General features: G+C 46.4%; 2 protein-coding genes across 4 annotated transcripts in view; both read left to right on the top strand.

The window, feature by feature from the left end:
* Nucleotides 1–12,704, top strand: part of LOC126080374 (trem-like transcript 4 protein) — a 19,943-nt gene extending 7,239 nt beyond the window's left edge. The window contains exon 5 of the mRNA XM_049891612.1: nucleotides 273–12,704. Coding sequence (XP_049747569.1) covers nucleotides 273–464 — 192 coding nt within the window. The 3' untranslated portion in view covers nucleotides 465–12,704. The remainder of the gene's footprint in view (nucleotides 1–272) is intronic.
* On the top strand, nucleotides 464–22,083 carry TREM2 (triggering receptor expressed on myeloid cells 2). 3 transcript variants are annotated; one of them, XM_049891599.1, is made up of 6 exons: nucleotides 464–542; nucleotides 16,326–16,429; nucleotides 17,970–18,320; nucleotides 20,833–20,905; nucleotides 21,562–21,755; nucleotides 21,851–22,083. In XM_049891599.1, the coding sequence occupies exons 1-6, from the start codon at nucleotides 532–534 to the stop codon at nucleotides 21,865–21,867; spliced, it is 750 nt and encodes a 249-aa protein (XP_049747556.1). In that variant the 5' UTR covers nucleotides 464–531; the 3' UTR covers nucleotides 21,868–22,083. The 3 variants fall into 3 exon arrangements, with proteins under 3 accessions (XP_049747556.1, XP_049747559.1, XP_049747563.1); XM_049891602.1 differs by lacking the exon at nucleotides 464–542 and adding an exon at nucleotides 549–631; XM_049891606.1 differs by lacking the exon at nucleotides 464–542 and adding an exon at nucleotides 15,757–16,134.

Raw genomic sequence — 22,083 nt, 5'->3', positions numbered from 1 at the left:
GCATTTTTGACAAGTTCCCAGGTGATGCTGGCATTGCTTGTCCACGGCCCATACTATGTGGCCCTGCCTGGCCTCTTCTCAAATGTGTTCAGTGATGAAGACTTCACTACCTTCAGAAGCAACTCCTCCCAGGGATTCATTCCCCTGGGCTCTGCAGAATCAATTCCTTGTCCTGTATTTCACCAACCCCCTCCTCACCTCTGGGCCCCAGGGGACGACTGACCACTCCTAGCTGTGATGTGTATAATGAACATCTGTCTTCTGATTCCCAGGGCTTTGAGCAGCAGATGGGCTCTGAAGAGGACACTGGGGACATCCAATATGCCACACTTACCCACCTAAACCGCTTTGGCACTGAGGATTCTATCTACGCCAACACCCATTTCAGCTGGAAACCCATGCCTGACCCCCTTCTGTTTGTGGAATATGCCAGCATCGCTAGAAACAAACCCCAGCCCTCCTAGTTGGCTGCTCTAGAGACGAGTCTCAGGAACTGAGGGCAGACTTCACTGGGCAGGAAGCACTTATCAAATGCCAATGAGGTACCGAGCTGCTCTACCAGTGATGGGTGAAGTCAGTGTGCCAATGTCACTACAGACTACCAAGGGGCCATCCCTCCCCTGCAAGGGAGGTGAGGTGGGGGAAAGTCCTTATCATTCTGGAGGACAGAGGCTTTGAACCTGAGGGTTGTGATGGGCAGGCTATGGGGATAATAGAGGGGGTATTTGGGCACCTGCCTAGGGTCTGGGTCTGGAAGGAGTGCTACTACAACAGAGCCCAAATAGATAGAGGTCTGGGACCCAGTGCTCTGAGTAAGCTAATCCTCACCTCCTCTGTGACCATGACTTCCTTCCTGACCAGGAGCCATGAAATCTGGCAGATTGTGCAAGTTCCTCTAGTGATGACTCTCTCCTTGAGAGCCCCCTCCCTTAACTGTCCTCTTAAGACCACCAAGCCAAGCTGGAAAGCTTGGACACCCCTCTCCCTCCACCTCCAACTCCCTCTTCTCTTTCCTGGCCTCCTGACTGTAACTCCCCATCTGTTCATGGAATTCTCACTCGCCTGCCAGGAGGAAAGCTGGGACGTGAGCAGTGCCCCCACTACTCAGGGGACCCCCAGCTCTTGGCCTTGCCAGGGTTGGTGATAGGCATCCCTCCCTGTCACTGCTCATAGACCCCCCACTCAAAACTGACCTTGGCTCCGCTGCCTTCCACAGAGACCATTGCCCAATCTGCTAACTTAATCTCAGTCAAGCAAAGTGGGTTGGAGGAGTCATCCTGCTTAGCGTAAGTATTTTTCATAGGGGCCTTCTGGAGACAGAAAACCAAAAAAAAAACCTGTTGCTGTTCAATCTGTTCTGACTCATAGCGACCCTATTGGACAGAGTAGAACTGCCCCATAGGATTTCTTAGGAACAGCTTGTGGGGTTTGAACTGCTGACCTTTTGGTTAGCAGACACAGCTCTTAACCACTGCTCCACCAGGGCTCCTCTGGAGACAGGGTCCCTTTTTATTTTGTGTTCCAAAGAAATGACTCTGAACTCTGGCAACTTCAGGCCAAGTAGGCGGAAGGATGGCATCCTCTACATTGTGGGAGGAGATTGCTTGGAACTGCAGAGTCATCACTTCTCAAGGTTGATGTTAAAGGTCATCAGATCTAACTGACACTGGGATGCCAGAACCCTATCCCCTAGAAGTCCCAATAAGGAGTCATGCAGTCACTGCCTCAATCTCTCTGAGGACAGAGAACTTACCTACCACCCAACCCAAAACCCATTGTTGTCGAGTTGATTCCGGCTCACAGTGACCCTGTAGGACAGACTAGAACTGCCCCATAGGGTTTCCAAGGCTGTAATATTTACACAAGCAGACTGCCTCATCTTTCTTCTGGGGAGCGGCTTATGGATTTGAACCGCTGACCTTGTGGTTAGTAGCTGAGTGCTTAACCACTGTGCCACCAGGGCTTACCTACCACCCAGGCAGCTCTTTATTCATATTTGGTCAGACAGGATCTTGCTTGCCTTCAGGTCACAATGAGACAACAGCATGTCCTCGAGATGGGACCTGACGGTGAGGCTAGGTCACGGCCAGAAGGGAGTAGGGGATTGGAGAGGAGATGAGTGGGCAGCTTGAGGTCTGGCAAAGATGGTCTGAGAGGGTGAGGAAGTCCTTTGAGAGGAAGGTGGGGAAAGCTCCTGATACTGGGACATCTCTGTTGCCATTGTTAATCTTCCAGGTCCCCAGTGTTGGGCACAGGGTTGTCCCCAGCCTACAGCACCACAAGGCATAGACCGTGCAGACCTGCAGGGTCAGGAACTCAGGGAGTTGAGGGAAATGAGAGCATAGAGGGGAGCAAGATGCTCTAGGTGTCACTTTGGGTCCTGAGAGCTCTGCTCTCCACCTTCCTACCTGAGTCCTTCACCTCCTGCTGCCCAGATATGACTGGGTGGGTAATTCCCGCACCCTGACTCCTGCCTGGTCCGACCTTGCTGGGACAAGGAGGTCATTAGCATTAATGTGCAGCCTCATCTGACCCCTGGTCTTTCCCAGTTTGAGGCTCCTGGAAGCAAGTCTACATACCCACTGAGGAAGTCCATCTTTACCAGGTTCTCCCCACCTTGGGTCTCCTGCCTGCCTTGCTCTGGCTCCAGCGCCAGGAGCCAGCTTGAGCATCATGAGCTGTTGAGACCCAAAGGGTTTATTTACTTTCACTAGAGCTCCTAGACTTATACCTACTCTGTATTCATTGGACAAGCAGTTATGTGTGCCTGCTGACCACCATGCACTGTGCTCAGGGTTGGGGCTATAGAGGTTAATTCTGGTAAGCTAACATTTATGGAGTGCTTTTTGTGTGCCTGGTTCCCTCTTCATGTATTAGTGGCTCAAACATCCCTATGAGGTAAGTACTTCCTGCATCTTGCAATGGGGAAACTGAGGCACGGAGAGGTGAATAATTCCCCAAAGTTACACAGCTAGTAAGTGGTGAGTCTTAGACTCTGCATTTTTTTTTAGTGTCAAGTTTTTGAGTTTTTAACAATTTAATAGGTTAGAAATGATATTTCATTCATTTATTTTTCTTTTTTAATTGTGCTTTAGGTGAAAGTTTACAGAGCAAATTAGTTTCTCATTCAATAATTTATATACAAATTGTTTTGTGACAATGGTTGCAATCCCTGTGATGTGTCAACACTCTTCCCTTCTCCACCCGGGGTTCTAGTACCTAGTTAGTGACCTCCCTTTCCCACCCCTCCCCTCACTTGTAACCGTCAAAGATTGTTTCTTTCTGTGTGTAAGCCTTTTCTCGAGTTTTCATAATAGCGGTCTCATACAGTATTTGTCCTTTTGTGACTGACTTATTTCACTCAGCATAATGCCCTCCAAATTCATCCATGTTGTGAGATGTTTCAAAGATTTCATCTTTGTTCATTATTGTTGTGTAGTATTCCATTGTGTGTAGGTACCAGTTTGTTAATCCATTCATCTGTTGAAGGGGAATTAAGTTGTTTCCATCTTTTTTGCTATTGTGAATAATGCTGTCATGAACACGGGTGTGCATATGTCTATTCGTGTGATGACTCTTATCTCTCTAGGATATATTACTAGGAGTGGGGTTCTGGATCATATGGTACTTTTATTTCTAGCTTTTTAAGGAAGTACCATATCATTTTCTGTAGTGGTCGTACCATTGCACATTCCCACCAGCAGTGCATAAGAGTTCCCATCTCCCTGTAACCTCTCCAACATTTGTTACTTTCTTTTTTAATAAGTGCCAGTAACATTGAGGTGAGATGGTGTCTCAATGTAGTTTTGATTTCCGTTTCTCTAACGACTAATGATCCGGAGCATATTTCCTCGTGTGTCTGTTAGCTGCTTCAATGTCTTCTTTGGTGAAGTGTCTGTTCATATCTTTTGCCTTTTTTTTTTTTTTTAATTTCTCATTCAACAATTTATACACAAACTGTTTTGTGACGTTGGTTGCAACCCTCATGATGTGTCTACACCCTCCCCTTCCACACCTCAATTCCCTGTTTCCATCGTCTATTTTTCCTGTCCTTTCCTGCCTTCTTGTCATTGTTTTCGGACAGGTGTTGCCGTTTGGCCTCATATACATGACTGAACTAAGAAGCACACTCCTCACATGTGTTATTGTTTTATAGACCTGTCTAGTCTTTAGCTGAAGGGTGAATTTCAGGATGGATTCTACATTTTTTACTACTATGCTTCCCAATTGCCTTAAGGATCTTATTGTTGTGTGGGGGTTGGGGTGGGTAGGGGAAGTGGCAGGCAGATATATGAAAAAATAATGACAATACAAAGCAATCATTGCTCCAGCTGGATGAATGCTAAAAGTGCTGGGGGGTGGGGGTTGGTGAGCATGAATTTTTCTAATGCAAGACACAATCCTAAGTCTAGGAGTAACGAGGAGACAGCCAGGAGTGTGGTTGACTTAGTTGGACAGTTCAAGGGAAGTGACTCTGAACCAGTGTCCCAGATAACAGGACCTGGGTTCCTCCTATCCACCCTGCCTCAGGGAGAGGGCTGCCCTTCCTACCACCACCAAGGGCCTGAGGGCACCTTTCCAGAGCTATGATTTTAAGAATGTACCCCTTTCCCTTAACTTCGGTTGCCCTTAACCTCAGTTGCCTCAGAGAACCCATGGTAACCAAGGTATCCCAAAACCACAGGGCCCACTGCAAGGCATTCATGGGTGAAGAGGGATTACTGGTCCTTGGCTTTGGGGATGCAGGAAGGCTTTTTAAGCCATTACAGGTGTATGAGCTTCCCACCCTTTCAGCATGATTCTTCTCCCTAACAGCTTGCCCGCCCAACACAAAGTGCTTCCTCCTTCACTTTGTCTCCCATGCTCTTTACTTCAGGGCACACAGCACAATATGCAAACATTGTATTCATTGATTTGTCTACTTTTATTTTTTGGTTGTTATTTTGAGCCACTAAGTTTTGGGATAGTTTGCTATGCAGCCATAAGTAACAAATAAAAAAAAACAAAGTTTTGGGATAGTTTGCTATGCAGCCATAAATAACAAATAGCCAAGGCAAATTTGAAGAATAAGGCCATGGGGGGAGGGGGTAGCCTTACTCTACCAGAAACCAAGACTTGCTACAAGTTATGGTAATCACAATGTGATGCTAAGAAAACAGGCCAATGCAATAGAATAGAGGGGAGAGAAACAGACCCATGCATATATGGCAACTTGATAATCAATAGTGTCATAATAGTGTTGGCATTATGGATCAGGGAGGAAAGGATAGATTATTTGACGAATGGTGGAGGCACAATTAACTACCTATACGGGGGAAAAGTAAAATCGGATTCCTACCTTACGTCTTACACAAAAATAAACAAATAAACTTAAATGTGAATAGCAAAACAATAAAATGCTATAGAAAATATTTAAAAAATGCTTTTATGACTTCCGGATATTTTCCAGTTCTGAGAGTTCACGAAAATAATCATAGAAAAAATGGAGTTCATTGAGTGACTTTGGGGCCCCCAAGTGGCATTTGCTCTATAAAAATGCATAGACAACACTTCAGGAATGTGCTGTTACCAGATTTCTGTTAGAGGTTTGTTGCGTCTCAGAGGGAACAGCAAAAAGACATTTGAACCTGGTACTGTGTGTGCGTTTTAGTGTTAAGGTAGGTTTATTGTAAAATTCCACCTGATACAATGTAAGAGAGAAAGTAAACTTTTCACTTCCTAGGTCTGAGCCACTGTTTGTCTATTTTCATGTGCAAATGAAAATACGACAAAGCTGGGTGAAGTGTTAGTTATACTTTTCTGTACCTCAAAATATTTCTTAATCAAAGGGGGAAAAAAAACCCCAGCTATTGCAAAAGTCCAAGCAGAGCTGATGCAGACATGGCATAGCCCAGGCTGCTGGCACTTGAAGAAGAGGGAGTGGCCCTGAGGAGGGAGTTGGGGTTGGCACCACCCAGCTTGACGAGAGGCTAAGACATGAGGGCAGTCTGCCTGGGAGAAGCCTGGTGGCCAGTGGCAGTGACACTGAAAGCTATGTTAGAAGAGAGAGCCAGTTTGAGTTTAGGTTTAGGAACAGGTACATTGTAAGCAACTTCAGGACAGTTAAGCTTAAGCAGCTGGAGGTGAGAGTCTGGAGCTCAAAAGAGAGGTCAGAATTAGGGGGTCACCTGCTGATCCAGAGGGGAGTGGTCAGAAGAGTTCTGACCCTTGGGAGATACATTCGCTTAGATGATGAGACCAAGAAGAGGCTTCAAGGAAAAAGACAGAGAAGCCATCAAAGAGGTAGGGGAAATGCCACTATTCCCCAGTGCATCATCAGTGTAGGCTAACTGCCATAACAAACAATCCCCATAAAAGTTTCTCATGGCATCACAGTACAGTGCAGGTGGGTAAGGAGGCTTTGCTCCACATAGTCATTCAGGGACCCAGGTTCTTCCAAATAGCATCTCTGCTATCCTTTAGAGCCTTAGAGCCCTCCTCTGGAGCCTTTGCATCTGGCCAGCAAATGAGAGGAGAGAGAGGATATTGAAGATTGCACAGTAGGTTTTATGAAGCGGCAAACTTCATTTCTTCCAGAGCCCAGTCACCTCTAACTACAAGAGAGGCTGGAATATGTAGTCTAGCTGTGTGCTAAGAAGGAAATTTTTGGTGAACAGCTACATAGTCTCCTCTAAGAGTCAAGACATTGGTAAATAAAATTTCATCTTAACATAAATTCTAAATCCTAGGGCAGTTTCTCAACATTTTCTTCTTCAGAAATTTGGCCTGTCTTCTCTTTTCTTCTCCTGCCTGAGTTTCTTTCCTCCCGGAGTCCTGACTGGGGTTTTTTTTTTTTTAAAAGAAAAACAAACAAAAAACCCCATCCTCCACCTACTGCAGCTATCATATGTGTAACCCGTATACAAGCTGGACTTCATAATGGTCCTGTCTTTCATGGACTTTCAGTCAAGGAAACTCAGCCTGACACCAGCAACGAAATCACTGAAATAATGTAAAACTTTACTCTGCCTCTCAAGGAAACACACAAGAGTACCATTTTCAAAGCTCACATTTATCTCACTGTCAGTACCTGGCAGCTACCTCCTTACTCACATCTCTCAATTCTCAAGCCAGTTTTTCCTGGCTCTTCAATTCTTTGCCTACTCACCAGTAAGTCATTATTGTCTCTACTGAAGAAGACATGTCTCTTCAGCCCAAAATTTAGAAATCAGCAAGTTGGGCCTGAGGTAGTTGAAAGTATGGGTCCTCCATATCTCTGGTCCTTGATATAAGTCTCATATTTTTGTTTTGTTTTGCTTACTGTTCAGCATTTAAGTGGGCTTTATTATTTAGAGAAGTTTTAGGTTTACAGAAAATTGTACAAAAAGTACTGAGAGTTCCTCCTCTTCCCCCTGCACACTGTTTCTCCTGTTATTAACATCTTGCATTCCTGTGGTACATTTGTTAGAATTGATGGGCCAGTATCAATGTATTATTATTAACTAAAGTTCATAGTTTACATTAGGCCTCACTGTATGGGTTTTGACAACTGCATAACATCTTGTGTCCACCATTATAGTATCATATAGAATAGTTTCACTGTTCTTAAAATGGTCTGTGTTTCACCTCGTCATCTGTCCTCCCATCTCCCTGGTGACCACTGATCTTTTTACTGTCTTTGTAGTCTTGCCTGTCCCAGAATGCCATATAATTGAAGTCATACGGTACGTAACTTTACAGGCTGGCTTCTTTTACTTAGCGTTTAAATTTCCTCCATGTCTTTTTGTAGCTTGATAGCTCATTTCTTTTTATCTCTGAATAATATACTCCATTGTATGTATGGATGTACCACAGTTTGTTTATCCATTAACCTGTTAAAGGATGTCTTGGTTGCTTAAAATTTTGACAATTATGCAAGAAACATTCATGTGCAGATTTTGTGTGGACACATGTTTTCAATTCATTTGAGTAAGTACCTACGAGTGTGATTGCTGGATCATGCGGTAAGCCTACATTTAGCTTTGTAACAAACTGCAAGATTGTCTTCAAAAGTGTCTATACCTTAGGAGACAGTGAACTTTTATTAAGAGTGATGGAAAAAGTTGGAAATAGACAATGGTGATGGTTGCCCAACATGATGGACATGATTAATGTTACTAAACTGCATATGTGCGGAATATTGAAGTGGCAAATGTTTTGTGACAAATGTATTTACCACACAAAAAAGTAGCTGTCTTATTTTGCATTTCCACCAGCAATGAATGAGTTTCTGTCACTCAACATCCTCACCAGCATTTAGTGTTGTGGTCTTATCTTTTAGGAAGTAAGATATTTGAGGTTGTGGTGATGGTTTGGAGATGTGGGACAGGAGTGTGGTGTCTGCTGCAGGAGAGTAGCCTTGGAACATGAAAGGAGTGGGTCACAAGCTAACGCTGAGTAAGCTTACTACATTTAATAAGGTATTTAGATTTGTTTCCCAATATTCCACAAAATATTGGTGCTTTAAGGGACGTTAATAAGTGTCATGAATCAGGAAGACAGAAGAAAAATTGATGCATTTGAACTATGGTGTTGGCAAAGAACATTGACTATGCCATGGACTGCCAGAAGAAAGAGAAAGTCTGTCTTTGAAAAAGTACAGCTAGAGTGCTCCTTGAAAGCGAGGATGGAGAGATTTTGTCTAACATACTTTGGACATGTTATCAGGAGGGACCAGTCCCTGGAGGACATTGTCATGGATAGAATTGTGTCCCCCCAAAATGTGTGTCAACTTGGTTGGGCCATGATTCCCAGTATTCTGTGACTGTCCACCATTTTGTCGTCTGATGTGATTTTCCTATGTGTTGTAAATCTTACCTCTATGATGTTAATGAGGTGGGATTATGTTATGTTAATGAGGCAGGACTCAATCTACAAGATTAGGTTGTGTCTTAATCTCTTCTGCAATATAAAAGAGAGAAGTGAGCAGAGGGACCTGGGGTCCCTGTGCTGAGAAGCTCCTCAACTGGGGAAGATTGACTACGAGGACCTTCCCCCAAAGCCTACAGACAGAGAAAGCCTTTCTCTGGAGCTGGCACCGTGAATTCAGACTTCTAGCCTCCTAGCCTGGGAGAGAATAAATTTCTCTTTGTTAAAGTCGTCCACTTGTGGTATTCTGTTATAGCAGCACTAGATAACGAAGAAAGACATCATGCTTGGTAAAATAGAGGGACAGTGAAAAAGAGGAAGGCCATTAACTAGATGGATTGACACAGTGGCCGCAACAATGGGCTCAAACATAGCAACGATTGTGAGGATGATGCAGAATCAGGCAGTGTTTCGTTCTGTAGTACACAGGGTCTCTACGAGTAGAAACCGACTTGACAGCACCTAACAGTAGCAAGTGTCATGTGAAAATAATCCATGCTAGTAATATATTTTCACCAAATATTTTAAAGTAAGGAAAAATAAACCATGCTTACCACCATTTGTAAGAGTCAACTTTTATAAACCCTCTTAATATTCATTACTAGGAGACAAAGAGACAGATGAAATAAATTATGCTATATCCATGCCAAGGCATACTATGTAGCCATTACAAAGGATAAAGTAAAGCTGTATCTCTTGATATGAAAGATGTCCTGAATATATTAAATAGAAAAGTGCAAGCCACAAAATAATATATCTAGCATAAGCTCATTTGTGTGTGTGACTAGTCGCATGTTGTTGTTGTTAGTTGCCGTTGAGCTGATTCCAAATCATGGCGACCCCACCTGTGCGGAGTAGCACAGCTCCATAGGATTTTTAAGGCTCTGACTTTTGATAAGCAGATCTCTAGGCCTGTCTTCCAAGGCCTCTCTAGGTGAGTTCGAACCACCAACCCTTTAGCTAGTAGTTAAGCGCTTAACCATTTACACCACCCAGGGACTCCATAGATGGACATACACCAAAATATTCATAGTGATTATCTCTGGGGACTGGGGTGAGAGGAGTGGAGGAAAATCTCACTAGTAATACGATTGTTAAGAGCTCTGGTTCTGGAGTCAGATTGCCTGGGCTCAAATCTAAGTTCAACCTTTTACTAGCTGTGTGATCCTGGATAAGTTATTTAACTTTTCTGAATCTCAGTTACTTGGGACAATAATGTTACCTACCTTCCTCATAGGTAATGATTTAGTACACGTGAAGCATGTAGAACAACGCAGCACTCAATAAATGCTAATGTCCTTTAAGTGATCAAATTATGGATAACTTTTACCTTTTGAGAGTGAATTTTTATGTAACTGAGTACAGTTTTTAAAAGATTTTTATAATACTCAACACACTTTACATAGTTGTTCTTGTAATAGACATAATCTGCCTTTAAAGCTATGTCCCACCTAAATACAACAGGCGATCATGGGATAAATTGCCTGTGGTTTGAAGGTATGACGTTACAACTGCACAAGAAGTAACTACCCAGTAACTATTGATATTGTTGACGTATGTCATGTACTTAATAAGTGTTGCTATATCTTGAGTCTTAAAATTTCAACACATTTTTAAACTATTTAATTATTTATTTAAATAATTTTAAATATTTAAATTTATCTAATTTTTAATATAGCTATTTTTTAATTATCCTTAAAAGTTTTGGAAAACCCATCAAGTTTTACAGTGACTGGTTTAGTCGTTAGGACTATTTTTGCCTACTATTCTAATCCAAGCACAAATTATAACTCCAGAGCTCCTGCTGATGTCCCCAAAATTTAGAGTAATTTTCAGAAGGCCTCCTGGTTAAGGAATGTTAGAAAGGGCTGATCTAGATGCACATTAATCAACCAGTTGCCCTTGAGTAGCTTCCGACTTATGGCTACCTCACGTGTGTCTGAGTAGAAGTCTGCTCCATAAGGTTTTCAATGGTTGACTTTTCAGAAAGAGATCACCAATGCTTTCCTTCAAAGTGCCCCTGGGAGGACTCCAACCTCCAACCTTTTGGTTAGCAGCCAAGCGCATTAACCTTTTGCATCACCCAGGAGCTCCAGATGTACAGTAGTCTCAGCATTTACTTCCCTGTTTAATCCCAGAGCTGCATGGTGGGCTGCGAGTACTAAGGGAAGAACTTGTGACCTGGCTCAGGCCATAACATTAAAGAGAAACAGCACCACTGTGTGTGGGGTCTGCTCAGTGCTGGCGGTGGGAATCAGCCCCTCCCTGGAGGAAGTGTTTTATTTTTCTTCAGAAAGGCAACAATTCTCTAACAACCCTTACTTCTACGCCATTATGCTTCCAGTCATGGCAGGATCAACCTTCCACTGGCAGACCTCTGTGGTCAAAATCTGGGTCCCTGTTTCCATCCCAAAGGGCATTCTGACTTTCCAACTCAAGCTCAGACCGGAAGCCCTAAAGCGCCCTTTCTGGTTGAAATGGTCCATTCCACATATGTTCCAAATTCTCTCTGGTGACTCATTTCAGTCTTTTAACTGAAATGGTTATTGATGGATTGATTGCGGAATTTGTTACAAAATAACATGGGAGAAGGGAAAGTGGACTCTTATGGATTGAATTGTGTCCCCCCAAAACGTATGTTGCAATCTTAACCTCTGTACGTGTGAATGTGACCTTGTGCGGAAGTCAGGTCTTTCTTTAAAGATGTTATCAGTTAAGAAAATCATAGTGGAGGAGAGTGAATTGTAATCCCATTTGAGTGGTATTTTACAAAAAGGGAGAACAAACACAGACACAGAGTCACACTGGGGGAAGAAGCCACAGAAAGATACATCTACAAGCCAAGGGTCACCAAGGATTGCCGGCAGCTACCAAAGCTAGGAGAGTGGCAGGTACAGTTCCTCTCTCAGAGTCCGCAGAAGAGATCAACAGGGCCAATACCCTGATTTGGACTTCTAGCCTCCAGAACTGTGAGACAATACATTTCTGTTCTTTAAAGCCCTCACTTTGTGGTATTTTGTTATGGCAGCACTAGGAGACTAAGACATGGCCCAAACAAAATTTGCTGTTGAAGATGGGTGATTGGTAGATGGGCTTAATTATATTAAATTCTCTGTGATAAAATAGTTGAAAAAAAATTTTTTTTAAGTAACATGTGGGTGGGTAGAAGTGGAGATGGTGAACTCAGAGCCCTCGTGGGAACAGGGCATGAAAGGGTAGAAATTGAAGAGAAGCAGAGGAAAGTGAGGGGCTTTTCAGGACAGGCAAGGCTGCCCATTTGAAGATGGAGAGAAAGTTACATTGTTGAGGGTGGTGTTGCTGAAGACACTGGAAGCGAGAAGGCATAAGTGAAAAAACAAAGTGGCTGGGACTTGGGCCCAGAGAGCACAGGCATCTTGGAAAAGGGAAATGGAGATGGGCAGGAGGAAGAAAGGAAGATTTTAAAGAGAAACGTATTGAGGATTGAAGAAAATAATACAAGCTATCTTTTTTCTTTTTTGAGTACTTACCAATGTGCCATCAACTTTATATACCCAGGTGGTGAAGCCAGGCTCGGAGAATTAAGAAACTTTCACAAAGACACTGTCATGGATTAAACATCTGTCAACTTGGCTAGGTCCTGGTTCCCAGTATTGTACGGTTGTCTACCATTTTGTCAGCTGATGTGATTTCCCTACGCGTTGTAACTCCTATCACTGTGATGTTAATGAGGTGGATTAGCAGCAGTTATATTGATGAGATCTATAAGATTAGATAGTGTCTTAAGCCAATCTCTTTTGAGATAAAAGAGAGAAGCAAGCAGAGAGACATGTGGACCTCATACCACCAAGAAAGCAATACCAGGAGCAGAGCATGTCTGTTGGACCTGAGGTTCCTGTTCAAAGAAGCTCCTAGATCACGGCAAGATTGGTGATCAAAGACCTTCCTCCAGAGTTGACTAGAGAGGAGAAAGTCTTCCCCTGGAGCTGGCACCCTGAATTTGAACTTCAAGCCTACTGGACTGTAAGAGAATAAATGTCTGTTTGTTAAAGCCATCCACTTGTAGTATTTCTGTTATAGCAGCGCTAGATAACTAAGACAGACACATAGCAGATCACAAAGCTGGGGTTTTAAGCACAGGTCTGGAAGAAGACAAAGCCTGCATGCTTAACCCCTACTCTGTCCAGCTTCCGATACCCACGCTTAGGGCCACTCCGCCCCCATGGGCAGGCTGAACAGCTGACCCTGGCCAGAATGTGGACCAGTCCTGATCCAATCAAGGGCTATGCTTCTGTCTCAGCCCTATGACACATATGATGCCTTGAGCCAGGTCCAGAACTTGGGTCCCTGACTCATCTCCTGTGTTCCTGACCAGATCCTTTCATTGAACCTGCAATCCTATGTTACCTTGGCTGGGCCACCATCTGCTGCCAGCCTGACTTGATGTCTGCCTGCTTGGGACCTAATCTGATCCCCACCACACACACACATCTGCAGGATGTCCTGCCCTGGAAAGGGAAATCATTGACCCTGAACAGGAATTGAGAGCTTCAACTTAAAAAATATGAGATGCTGAGAATAGAAGAACTGCCTAGCTGCAAGTGTCAGAGACTCGTGGTCCAAATACAAGGAGAGAGGCAGGGCTGGGCAAGGGCTTTTCCAGATTGAGCTGATGGTGTGCCCTGATAGAGCTTGAGTTGTTTCAGCTTTGAAAGGCCAGTTCCTAGCCACATACACCCTTCCCCAGTCTAGCACTAGGTATTGGTGCTGACCGTGGTCCTGGCAAGAATCTGGTGCTTCCCTAGTCCCTCAGGTTAGCTAGAGTGAGGATGGGAGGGTCATGGGGGATCTGAAAGAGTGAGGACTCTCACAACTGAAGGTCTTGATTTATTCCTAGGGAAGAAGAGGGGAGAAGAAGTGTGCATTGAGGAGGGTGAATATTTGGAACAGCTACTACGGAGAGTTTACTAGGGAACACTCAGGAATTCAGAAAAGGATTTCCCAGAAGCTGTGAGGTCTCAGTCAATGTTAGACATCAGGAGTTTGTCAGTGTCCAGTCATGCTTCCAGGTCTGGGGCTTTCCCCAGCAATGCTCACCATCATATCCAGGGACACTGAGATTCCAAGAGGCCTGAGGTCTTCAGCACAGTGACTGGCACATATACGGTGGTTGACTGAATGCATGCACAAGTTAACGGCAGGGCTCAGTGGAATGATAGAGGGGAAAGATCTCTGTGCCCAAATGTGAGGAAGTGGGTATCACTGACCTCTTAGTTAGCAAAGGGAAAAGGAAGGACCCTGGACTTGGGAGATGGGCAGTGCAGCAATGTTCCTTCCATCAGCTGGTGACCTGATAAACTACCTGTGGTACATCCATGCAGTGAATATTACTCAGCAATAAAAAGCAATTAATTACTGAGAAGTACAACTTCATCCATGTTGAATGCATTATGATAAGTGAAAGAAGCCAGGTTCAAAAGGCTAGATGCTGTATGATTCTATTTATATGACCTTCTAGAAAAGCCAAAGCTATAGGAACAGAAGTCAGATTGGTAGTTGCCAGAGCCTGAATTGGAGAGGAGGATATTGACTAAAAGGAGCACAAGGGAACCACTTGGGCTGATGGAAATGTTGCTACACAGACGTATGAGTTTATCAAATATCATAAAACTGGACATCTACAAGGGATGAATTTTTCTGAATAAACCCGATGTTTCTTAAAAGAAAAAAAAAAGACCACGGAAGAGCACCTATAGAGTGATCCTCAGGTGGCCCCAGGCCCCTCATTCTCCAGACTCATAAGTCAAGGCTGGGCAGTTGGTATTATAAGTGAAGAACTGTCTTATGTTCACCATTAATTCCCCATCTCCAAAGACACTGTCCACATGGTAGATGCACAGTAAATATGAGTAAATAAATGAATAAAAGAACAAATAAGTGAATGCTTGGAGGAGACTAACCAAACCAAACCAGTTGCCTCTGAGTCAACACCAACTCACGGTGACCCCACGCATGTCAGAGTACAGCTGTGCTCCATAGGGTTTTCGGTGGCTGATTTTTTGAAAGCAGATTTCCAAGCCTTTCTTCCTAGGTGCCTCTGGGTGCACTCAAACCTCCAAGCTTTCAGTTAGCAGCTGATCGCATTAACTGTTTGCACTACCCAAAGTAGACACCGATAATCTGCAGGACTCTGCAGAATCCTTCAGCCTCTCCTGCTACTACCCCCAGCACAACTCACTTCCCTGACTCTCAGAATTTCTTCAAACCTCCACCCTTCAGCAGCCCTGGTGATGCAATGGTTAAGAGCCCAGCCACTAACCAAAAGGTTGGCAGTTCGAATCCACCAGCCACTCCTTGGAGATCCTATGGGGCAGTTCCACTCTGTCCTGCAGGGTCACTATAAGTCAGAATCAACTGATGGCAAAAGGCTTTTGTTTTTCTCCACCGCCCACCCACTGCACCCCAACTCACTGGGGTCATGTCACACCTCTGTGCCTTTACACCTGAGGATCCCTGTGCTGCATCACCTTTCACAGGGACCCCTACCTGTGAAAAAAACACACCCTCCACCCAGAACTCCAGGAAATATTCTTTCCTGTCCTGTTCCATAAGATGGTTGGGAGCTGAAGGTGTTTGTGTGCACAAAAGTAATGCCAGTGCACGTATGTGTTCACAAGAGGTGATCAACTGTTCAAAGAAGGCTAAACCGTGGGCAGGAAATTCCAGGTGGGGGGAGAAAACTCTCCCTCATAACGGCAGATTTTCCCTGCTAAGATAATAAATAGTAATAGTTAATATTTGTTGAGTGCTAACTGTGAGTCAGGTCCTTTTCTAAAGCAGTTTACCTGTAGAAATTAATTTGATTTTCCCAATAACTCTAAACACTATCAGTTCCCCACTTTATAGGTATGGGAAGGAGACCCAGAGGGGTTGTTGGCTTGTGTTTACACACGCAGGAAGTGAGCAAGGAAGGATTGAAAGCCAGGCAGTCTGGCTCCAAGGTCATGCTCTTAACTGTTGCCACATTAAGAGGTGTGGTCTCCAGGGGGACAGAGTAGAGGGGCTGGGTAAAGGGCTTGACCTCAGAGACAGCCGCTGCTCTCCATCCTGCGTAAGGCTGGAACTAGAGGACGGCTCAGTGGCTGCAGGAGGGTGTGAACGCAGCAGTGAGGCTTGTGTCCCTGGACTAGGCTCTGCAGGAAGACCAAGGGCCTTGGACCCTGACCAGCCCCAGTCTGGGGGGCCCACTCGGGTTGGCACGGAAGGATGGTGTGTTGGCCTCAGGGAGTTTGGGGCCCAGTCCACCCTGGGGGCAGTGGCTGCTCCTCCTCCCCTCCTCCCTGCCTCACACCCTGGCTCTGAATCATGAAGCCAGACCCCAGTTCTGACTGTTGCTCAATCCCCAGGAGCCCAGTTCCCGTGGGCAGCGCCTGACATGCCTGATCCTCTCCTTTCTGCAGTTTGAGGGAAAACAAGATCTTGCACAAGGCACTCCGCATCTGCCCTCGCCCAGAGAAGAACGACATGGAACCTCTCCGGCTGCTCCTTCTGCTTTCTGTCACAGGTAGGATCCCCATCCTCCTCCTCCCAGTCCCTTTTCCTCCCTTCCTTGAGCTGGTATTAAGGGGGACCACTCAACCGAACTCTGAAGGGGGGATCCTTGTCAGGCCCCTGCCCCCTGTCCTGCACCCCTGACCTACCCCACCACCCATAATCCTCATGCTCTCCCCACTTTCAGTATCGAACCTGCTACCAAACTGTTCATACATTTGGGGGTAACAGGGCTGGTGGGCTTTGGCCCCATAGGCAGGGAATAGATTCTGAGGGTGGTATCTCAAGCACTAGCTACAGTTGGGGGAAGTCTTGGTGGGTCTCTGGTAAGAGCCCCTAAAATCACACACTACTTAAGTCTAGGGCCAGCCCAGAGGAGTACCAAGGTAGGATGGAGGGGAGAAAGGAGAAAGAGAACTGAGATGGGCAGCCTGTGTCTTCAGGGAGCCTCCTCCTGAGCTCCGAAGGTTCTTTTGCCCATATTGCCCTCAGCCCTTCATGGGAGGTGAGGGGCTGAAGATTTCTGTCATTGAGATGGGAGGCTGACACCCAAAGTTCTTTTAACCAACTGTCTCTTTCCATTGGAAAAAGGCCCCTTGTGGTCCCCCAGAGCAATGGGCAAACCTGGGTGATAGGGGACATTGTCACATTGGAGTCTTGCTCCTGCACTTTCTTAGCTCGAGGTGGGGAGGGGGCTCTGGGGCATGTTGTCATGAGGCAGTGGGATGGATGGGGGACAAGTGCAGAGGGGCACTACCCGTAGGTTCCATATGGCAGGCCACCAGCTCCCCGACCCCATCTTTCAAGTTTCTGTCACCACTTGTTTGGAGTTGGGGTAAAGGGAGGAGGACCAAGAGAGGGGAAACTGAGGCAGAAGGCTCTCGGTGAGTCCCCTGTAGCCCTTGCACTGGAAATAGGCTGGTACTCTAAGCCCATCTCCCCCACCCTAGCGGGGCCCCAAAATAGCAGCCTCGTGTCTCCTCCAAAATAACTCCGAGACGAGTCCCTCCTGAAAGGGGAACAAAGCCACAGAAATAGGGAAGCTGGAAGCTGAAGGTCAGGAAAGTGGAGAGTGGGAGCCAGTACCAGTGTGGGCGGCTGCAGAGTAAGCAGCTCGGGCAGGACGGGGAGCGTGCCCAGCCCAGGCCCCGCGGAGCCAGCCCCAGGCCTGGCAGAGCCACTGGCCCTGCTCCCCTGAGGTGGAAAGGGCAGAAGGGAGGTCCTAGCCCCTCATAATGAGAGAAGATGTGCAGAATAGAACTAGAGGGGACTTGAAGACCAAATGTCTCTGGAAATAGGCCCAGATAGGGTCAGTTAGATCTCCAGAAATGCCCAGCAAGTCCAACAGTGACAAAGCCAGATCCTGGAACCAGGCTTCCTGGTTCCCAGCTCCCTTGTGTTCCTGTCTGGGATGTGCTTCCTTCTCCCAACTTGTACAAGAACTTAGGCTTCTTAAGGGCAGGATTTTTGTCTGACTTCCTTGCTGCACATAGTAGCTGTTCAATCAATACCTGGTAAATAAGCAAAGGCGTGGATGCATGTTTCCTCCCCAGGACTGTCCCGAGCCCACAACACCACGGTGTTCCAGGGTGTGGAGGGCCAGCCCCTGCAGGTCTCCTGCCCCTACGACTCCTCGAAGCACTGGGGGAGGCGCAAGGCCTGGTGCCGACAGCTGGGTGAGGAGGGCCCTTGCCAGCGGGTTGTCAGCACTCACCGCTCATGGCTGCTGTCCTTCCTGAAGAGGCAGAATGGGAGCACAGCCATTACAGATGATATCCTGGGTGGCACACTCACCATTACGCTGCGGAACCTTCAAGCCCATGATGCTGGGCTCTACCAGTGCCAGAGCCTCCGTGGCAGTGAGGCCGACATCCTCAGCAAGGTCCTGGTGGTGGTGCTGGCTGGTGAGTAGGCTACTGACCGAACCTCTGGCTCACCTATGGGCCGGGGTTCATGTCTTTGGTGTCTGTGTGCAGGACCACCTGCTGGGTTTTTGGGGACCCTAGGAAAACCCATAGTGTGGACCTTGCCCCCCACTCAGGGCCACCATTGGTCATTGTACAGGTTGCTTACTGCACACACACATACACACATAAAACCCAATTGCCATCAAGTCGATTCCAAACCATGGCAACCCCATGTGCTGTAGAGTAGAACTGCTCCTTAAGTTTTCAAGGCTGTGACCTTTTAGAAGCAGATGCCAGGCCCTTCTTCCGCAGCACCTCTGGGTAGGTTCAAACCACCAAACTTCTGTTAGTAGTCAGGCACTTAACCATTTGCACTACCTAGGACTCCTTGCACAAGGGGGTCAAAAGCCAGTCCGGACTCCTCTCACCTGGCTGAGCTCCTTGTGCAGGACTGCACACCTGCAGGAAGGGCGCTTCCTTTAATTTGCATAAGGCATTCATTGTATGAGCCAGCTGTGACCCTGCGTCCCCTAATGGTTTTATTCCTTTGACATTAGGTTAATATGAGCATGGAATCCCTGGGTAGTGCAAATGGTCAATGCACTTGGCTGCTAAGAGAAAAGTTGGAGGTGTGAGTCCACCCAGAAGTGCCTCAGAAGAAAGGTTTGGTGATCTACTTCCAAAAAACCAGCCATTGAAAACCCTGTGGAGCACAGTTCTACTCTGACTCATGGGGTCGTCATGAGTTGGAACTGACTTGAAGGCAACTGGTAATATGTGAACACTGTGGTGGTCCTTGAGATGTAGGAGGAGATTTATTCCTTCATCTAACCAACCAATGAACCTACCAACCTAAATTAAGCACCAACCTGCCTAGAGAGAAGGCTTGCTGTGACATTGGGCAGGTTGCTTCACTTCTCTGGGCCTCCATTTCCTCAACTTTAAATGGGGACCGTGGTGTCTGTCCTGCTGACCCACAGGGCTCCCGTGAGGCATAGATGAGATGGCAGAGTTAACAGTGCTCTGGGGTAAATGCCGCCCAGTCGCCCAGCCTCCTGTGGTTCAACTGTCTTGGAATCCTCACTCCAAGTCTGATGTAGGTGGGACAGGGTGGTTCCTTTGCACAGGGGACACCCTTCAGCAAAGCCCCCCATCTGTGTCTCCAGAACACGACTGTGTTCCAAAGGAGACCGAATCTGGGGTTATCTATCCTGTTATTGACTCTCTCCTCCCCCGCTCCTCCCCTAAACATGGCCCCTACCATGGAAATGAGGATTCAGAGTAGTACTTGCCTGGACTGGGAGTGAGGGGGTATGGGCGACTGCCTGCCTCATATGCAAAACCTCACCTCTGCTTTTCTAAATGTGTGCGGGAGGTGGGGAGGACAGGAAATCTCAGGGTTTTTTAAGGCTTAGCCGGGAGGTCCCTGGGTGGCACAAGTGGTTTGCACTCGTTTTTTTTTTTTTATTAACTAGAAAGTTTGGCAGTTGAAACCCACCCAGTGGTGCTGTGAAAGGCCCGGCAATCTGCTTCCATAAAGATTACAGCCAGGAAAATCCTATGGAGTCGTTCTACTCTGTAACATATGAAGTTGCCATGACTTGAAATCTATTTGATGGCAATGGTTTTCTTGGTTTTTTTTAAAGAGAGTGGCGGGAAAATAATAATAATAAAAATCCATAGTTTGTGTAGACTGCTTGACAGTTTATGTACAGAAGACTTTCAAGTACAGTAAGTACCTGGGTTATGAGCATCAGATTTACAGACTCCTTAAAAAAAAAAAAAAATTTTTTTTAAAAGAAAAAAAATTTTTTTTTTTACTTAAGGTTATGTAAATTTGCCCTCCCTTTGAAACAACTGAAACAAGCCCTATACCCCAAATCCGTTGCCATCCAGATGATTTCTACTGATAGCGATCCTATAGGACAGAGTAGAACTGCCTCATAGGGTTTCCAAGGAGTGGCTTCTGGATTTGAACTTCCAGCCTTTTGGTTAGCAGCCGAACACTTAAGCACTGTGCCACCAGGGTTCTGAACCAACCCTGCTCCCAACAAATTATAATTGAAAAGGCTTTGAGCCTTTTCTTGTACTAAACCACAACCAACTAAATAAGAACCGCAAGCACCTGTTCTTATGTACATCTTGGACTTAAAGACACACCTAGGATTGGATCTCGTTTGTAACCTGGGGCCTGGTTTACTTTCATTATTCTATCTGATCCTCAAAAGTATCGTGGGAGATGAAGTTGCAGTTCCGAGTTCTTAGGAGGTACCGGGCCCCATTTAGAGATTCTCTCACCAAATCCTGGCATCACTCTTATTAAGGAAGTGTTCTTCATTGCCCCACTTTACAGATGAAGAGACTGAGGCTCAGAGAAGTGAAATGACTTGATCTACAAGGGACCAGAGTATAGCGTGCCTAACCCCACACGCAGGGTTTTCCCTGCCCACCACTGCAGGCTGCCTCAAGGATGACGGGGCTAGAAGCTCACAGACTCTGTCTCCCACAGAGCCTCTTGACCCCTGGGTCCCCAAGGAATCGGAGAGCTTTGAGGAGGCCCAAGTGGAGCACAGCATCTCCAGGTACCGTGACAGGTCTTCACTAAGACCACAGGGCAGACCTCCACCCTGCTGAGGTACGGCAAGGGGTGAACGGTGGGGGTTCCAAGGCAATTAGAGCAAGAAACGGCCTGGCTATGGTCTTGTCTAAACACCCCTCCAGCTAGCCAGGATGGGCTGGTATGGTTGTTCCAGTTAAAAAAATCAAATATGTCCATAATAGCCAGGCCTCCTGAATGGGCACCTTCTACCTTCTACCCCTCCCCAGGCAGCCCTGATAACCCCACAATTCAGCAACAACGAAAGTGTTAGGACCATGCAAAATGGAGACTCCAGGACCGTGCTCCTTTGGTAGGACCAGAATCAGTTCTGATTGGTCCATGCCTGTGCACACACAAACACACACGCAGCATACTATCGTGTACAGCAGAAAAACACTAAGAAAGTGAAGGTTATGTGTTAAGTGTACTGAGCGGTTAGTGGGATATCTATGACTGGAACTCAGGTCTCCTGACTATAGGCTCCTTGAACCCCACAAAGCCCCATAAGAGGTGGGGTGTTGGGAGGAAGGCATTCTGAGCCCCTAGAGGCTCCTGTTTTCTCTCCATTTCTCTCTGAGGGCAGACCCACATCTGCACTCCACCTCACGGCCTCCTACCTCCCCTTCTTTTCTCTCCAAGGAGCTTCTCTGAAGAGGATTCTCCCTTCTCACGCACTTCCATCCTTCTCCTCCTGGCCTGCATCTTTCTCAGTAAGCTTCTAGTAGCTGGCGTCCTCTGGGTTGCAGCGTGGCGTGGGTGGAATCTGAGGACACCCCTAGCCAGTGGGCTCAACCATGACCATGACCCAGGGTACCAACTCCAAACCCTGACAGGTGAGCTTGAGAGCATGGCGGTAGTTGGGTGGTGGGTAGGGCAGGGGTGGCTGGGTGGGGCTGAGAGGGCCATGTGAGGGCTTCTTCTATTGCAGGGCTGAGAGACCCCTGAGAAGACAGGAGTCCAGATGGGAGGAGAGCCCTAGGAGAAGTCCAGCCCGGGATCAGCCCATCTGTACACTCACCCCCTCAGCCACCAAGACTTTTGGTTCTGCCCTGGCAAGAGACCACCCTGACTGCACCCTGCTTCCCTGGATCCCTGGGAGCAGGGACTTCTTGGGGAGAGGAGTGTGAAGGACATTGGACATTAAACACTCTCACAAATCAA

Source organism: Elephas maximus, chromosome 1, assembly GCF_024166365.1.
Source record: "Elephas maximus indicus isolate mEleMax1 chromosome 1, mEleMax1 primary haplotype, whole genome shotgun sequence".
Classification (NCBI taxonomy): domain Eukaryota; kingdom Metazoa; phylum Chordata; class Mammalia; order Proboscidea; family Elephantidae; genus Elephas; species Elephas maximus.
Note: the sequence above shows the minus strand (reverse complement) of the source record. Positions and strands in the feature narration are given on the sequence as shown.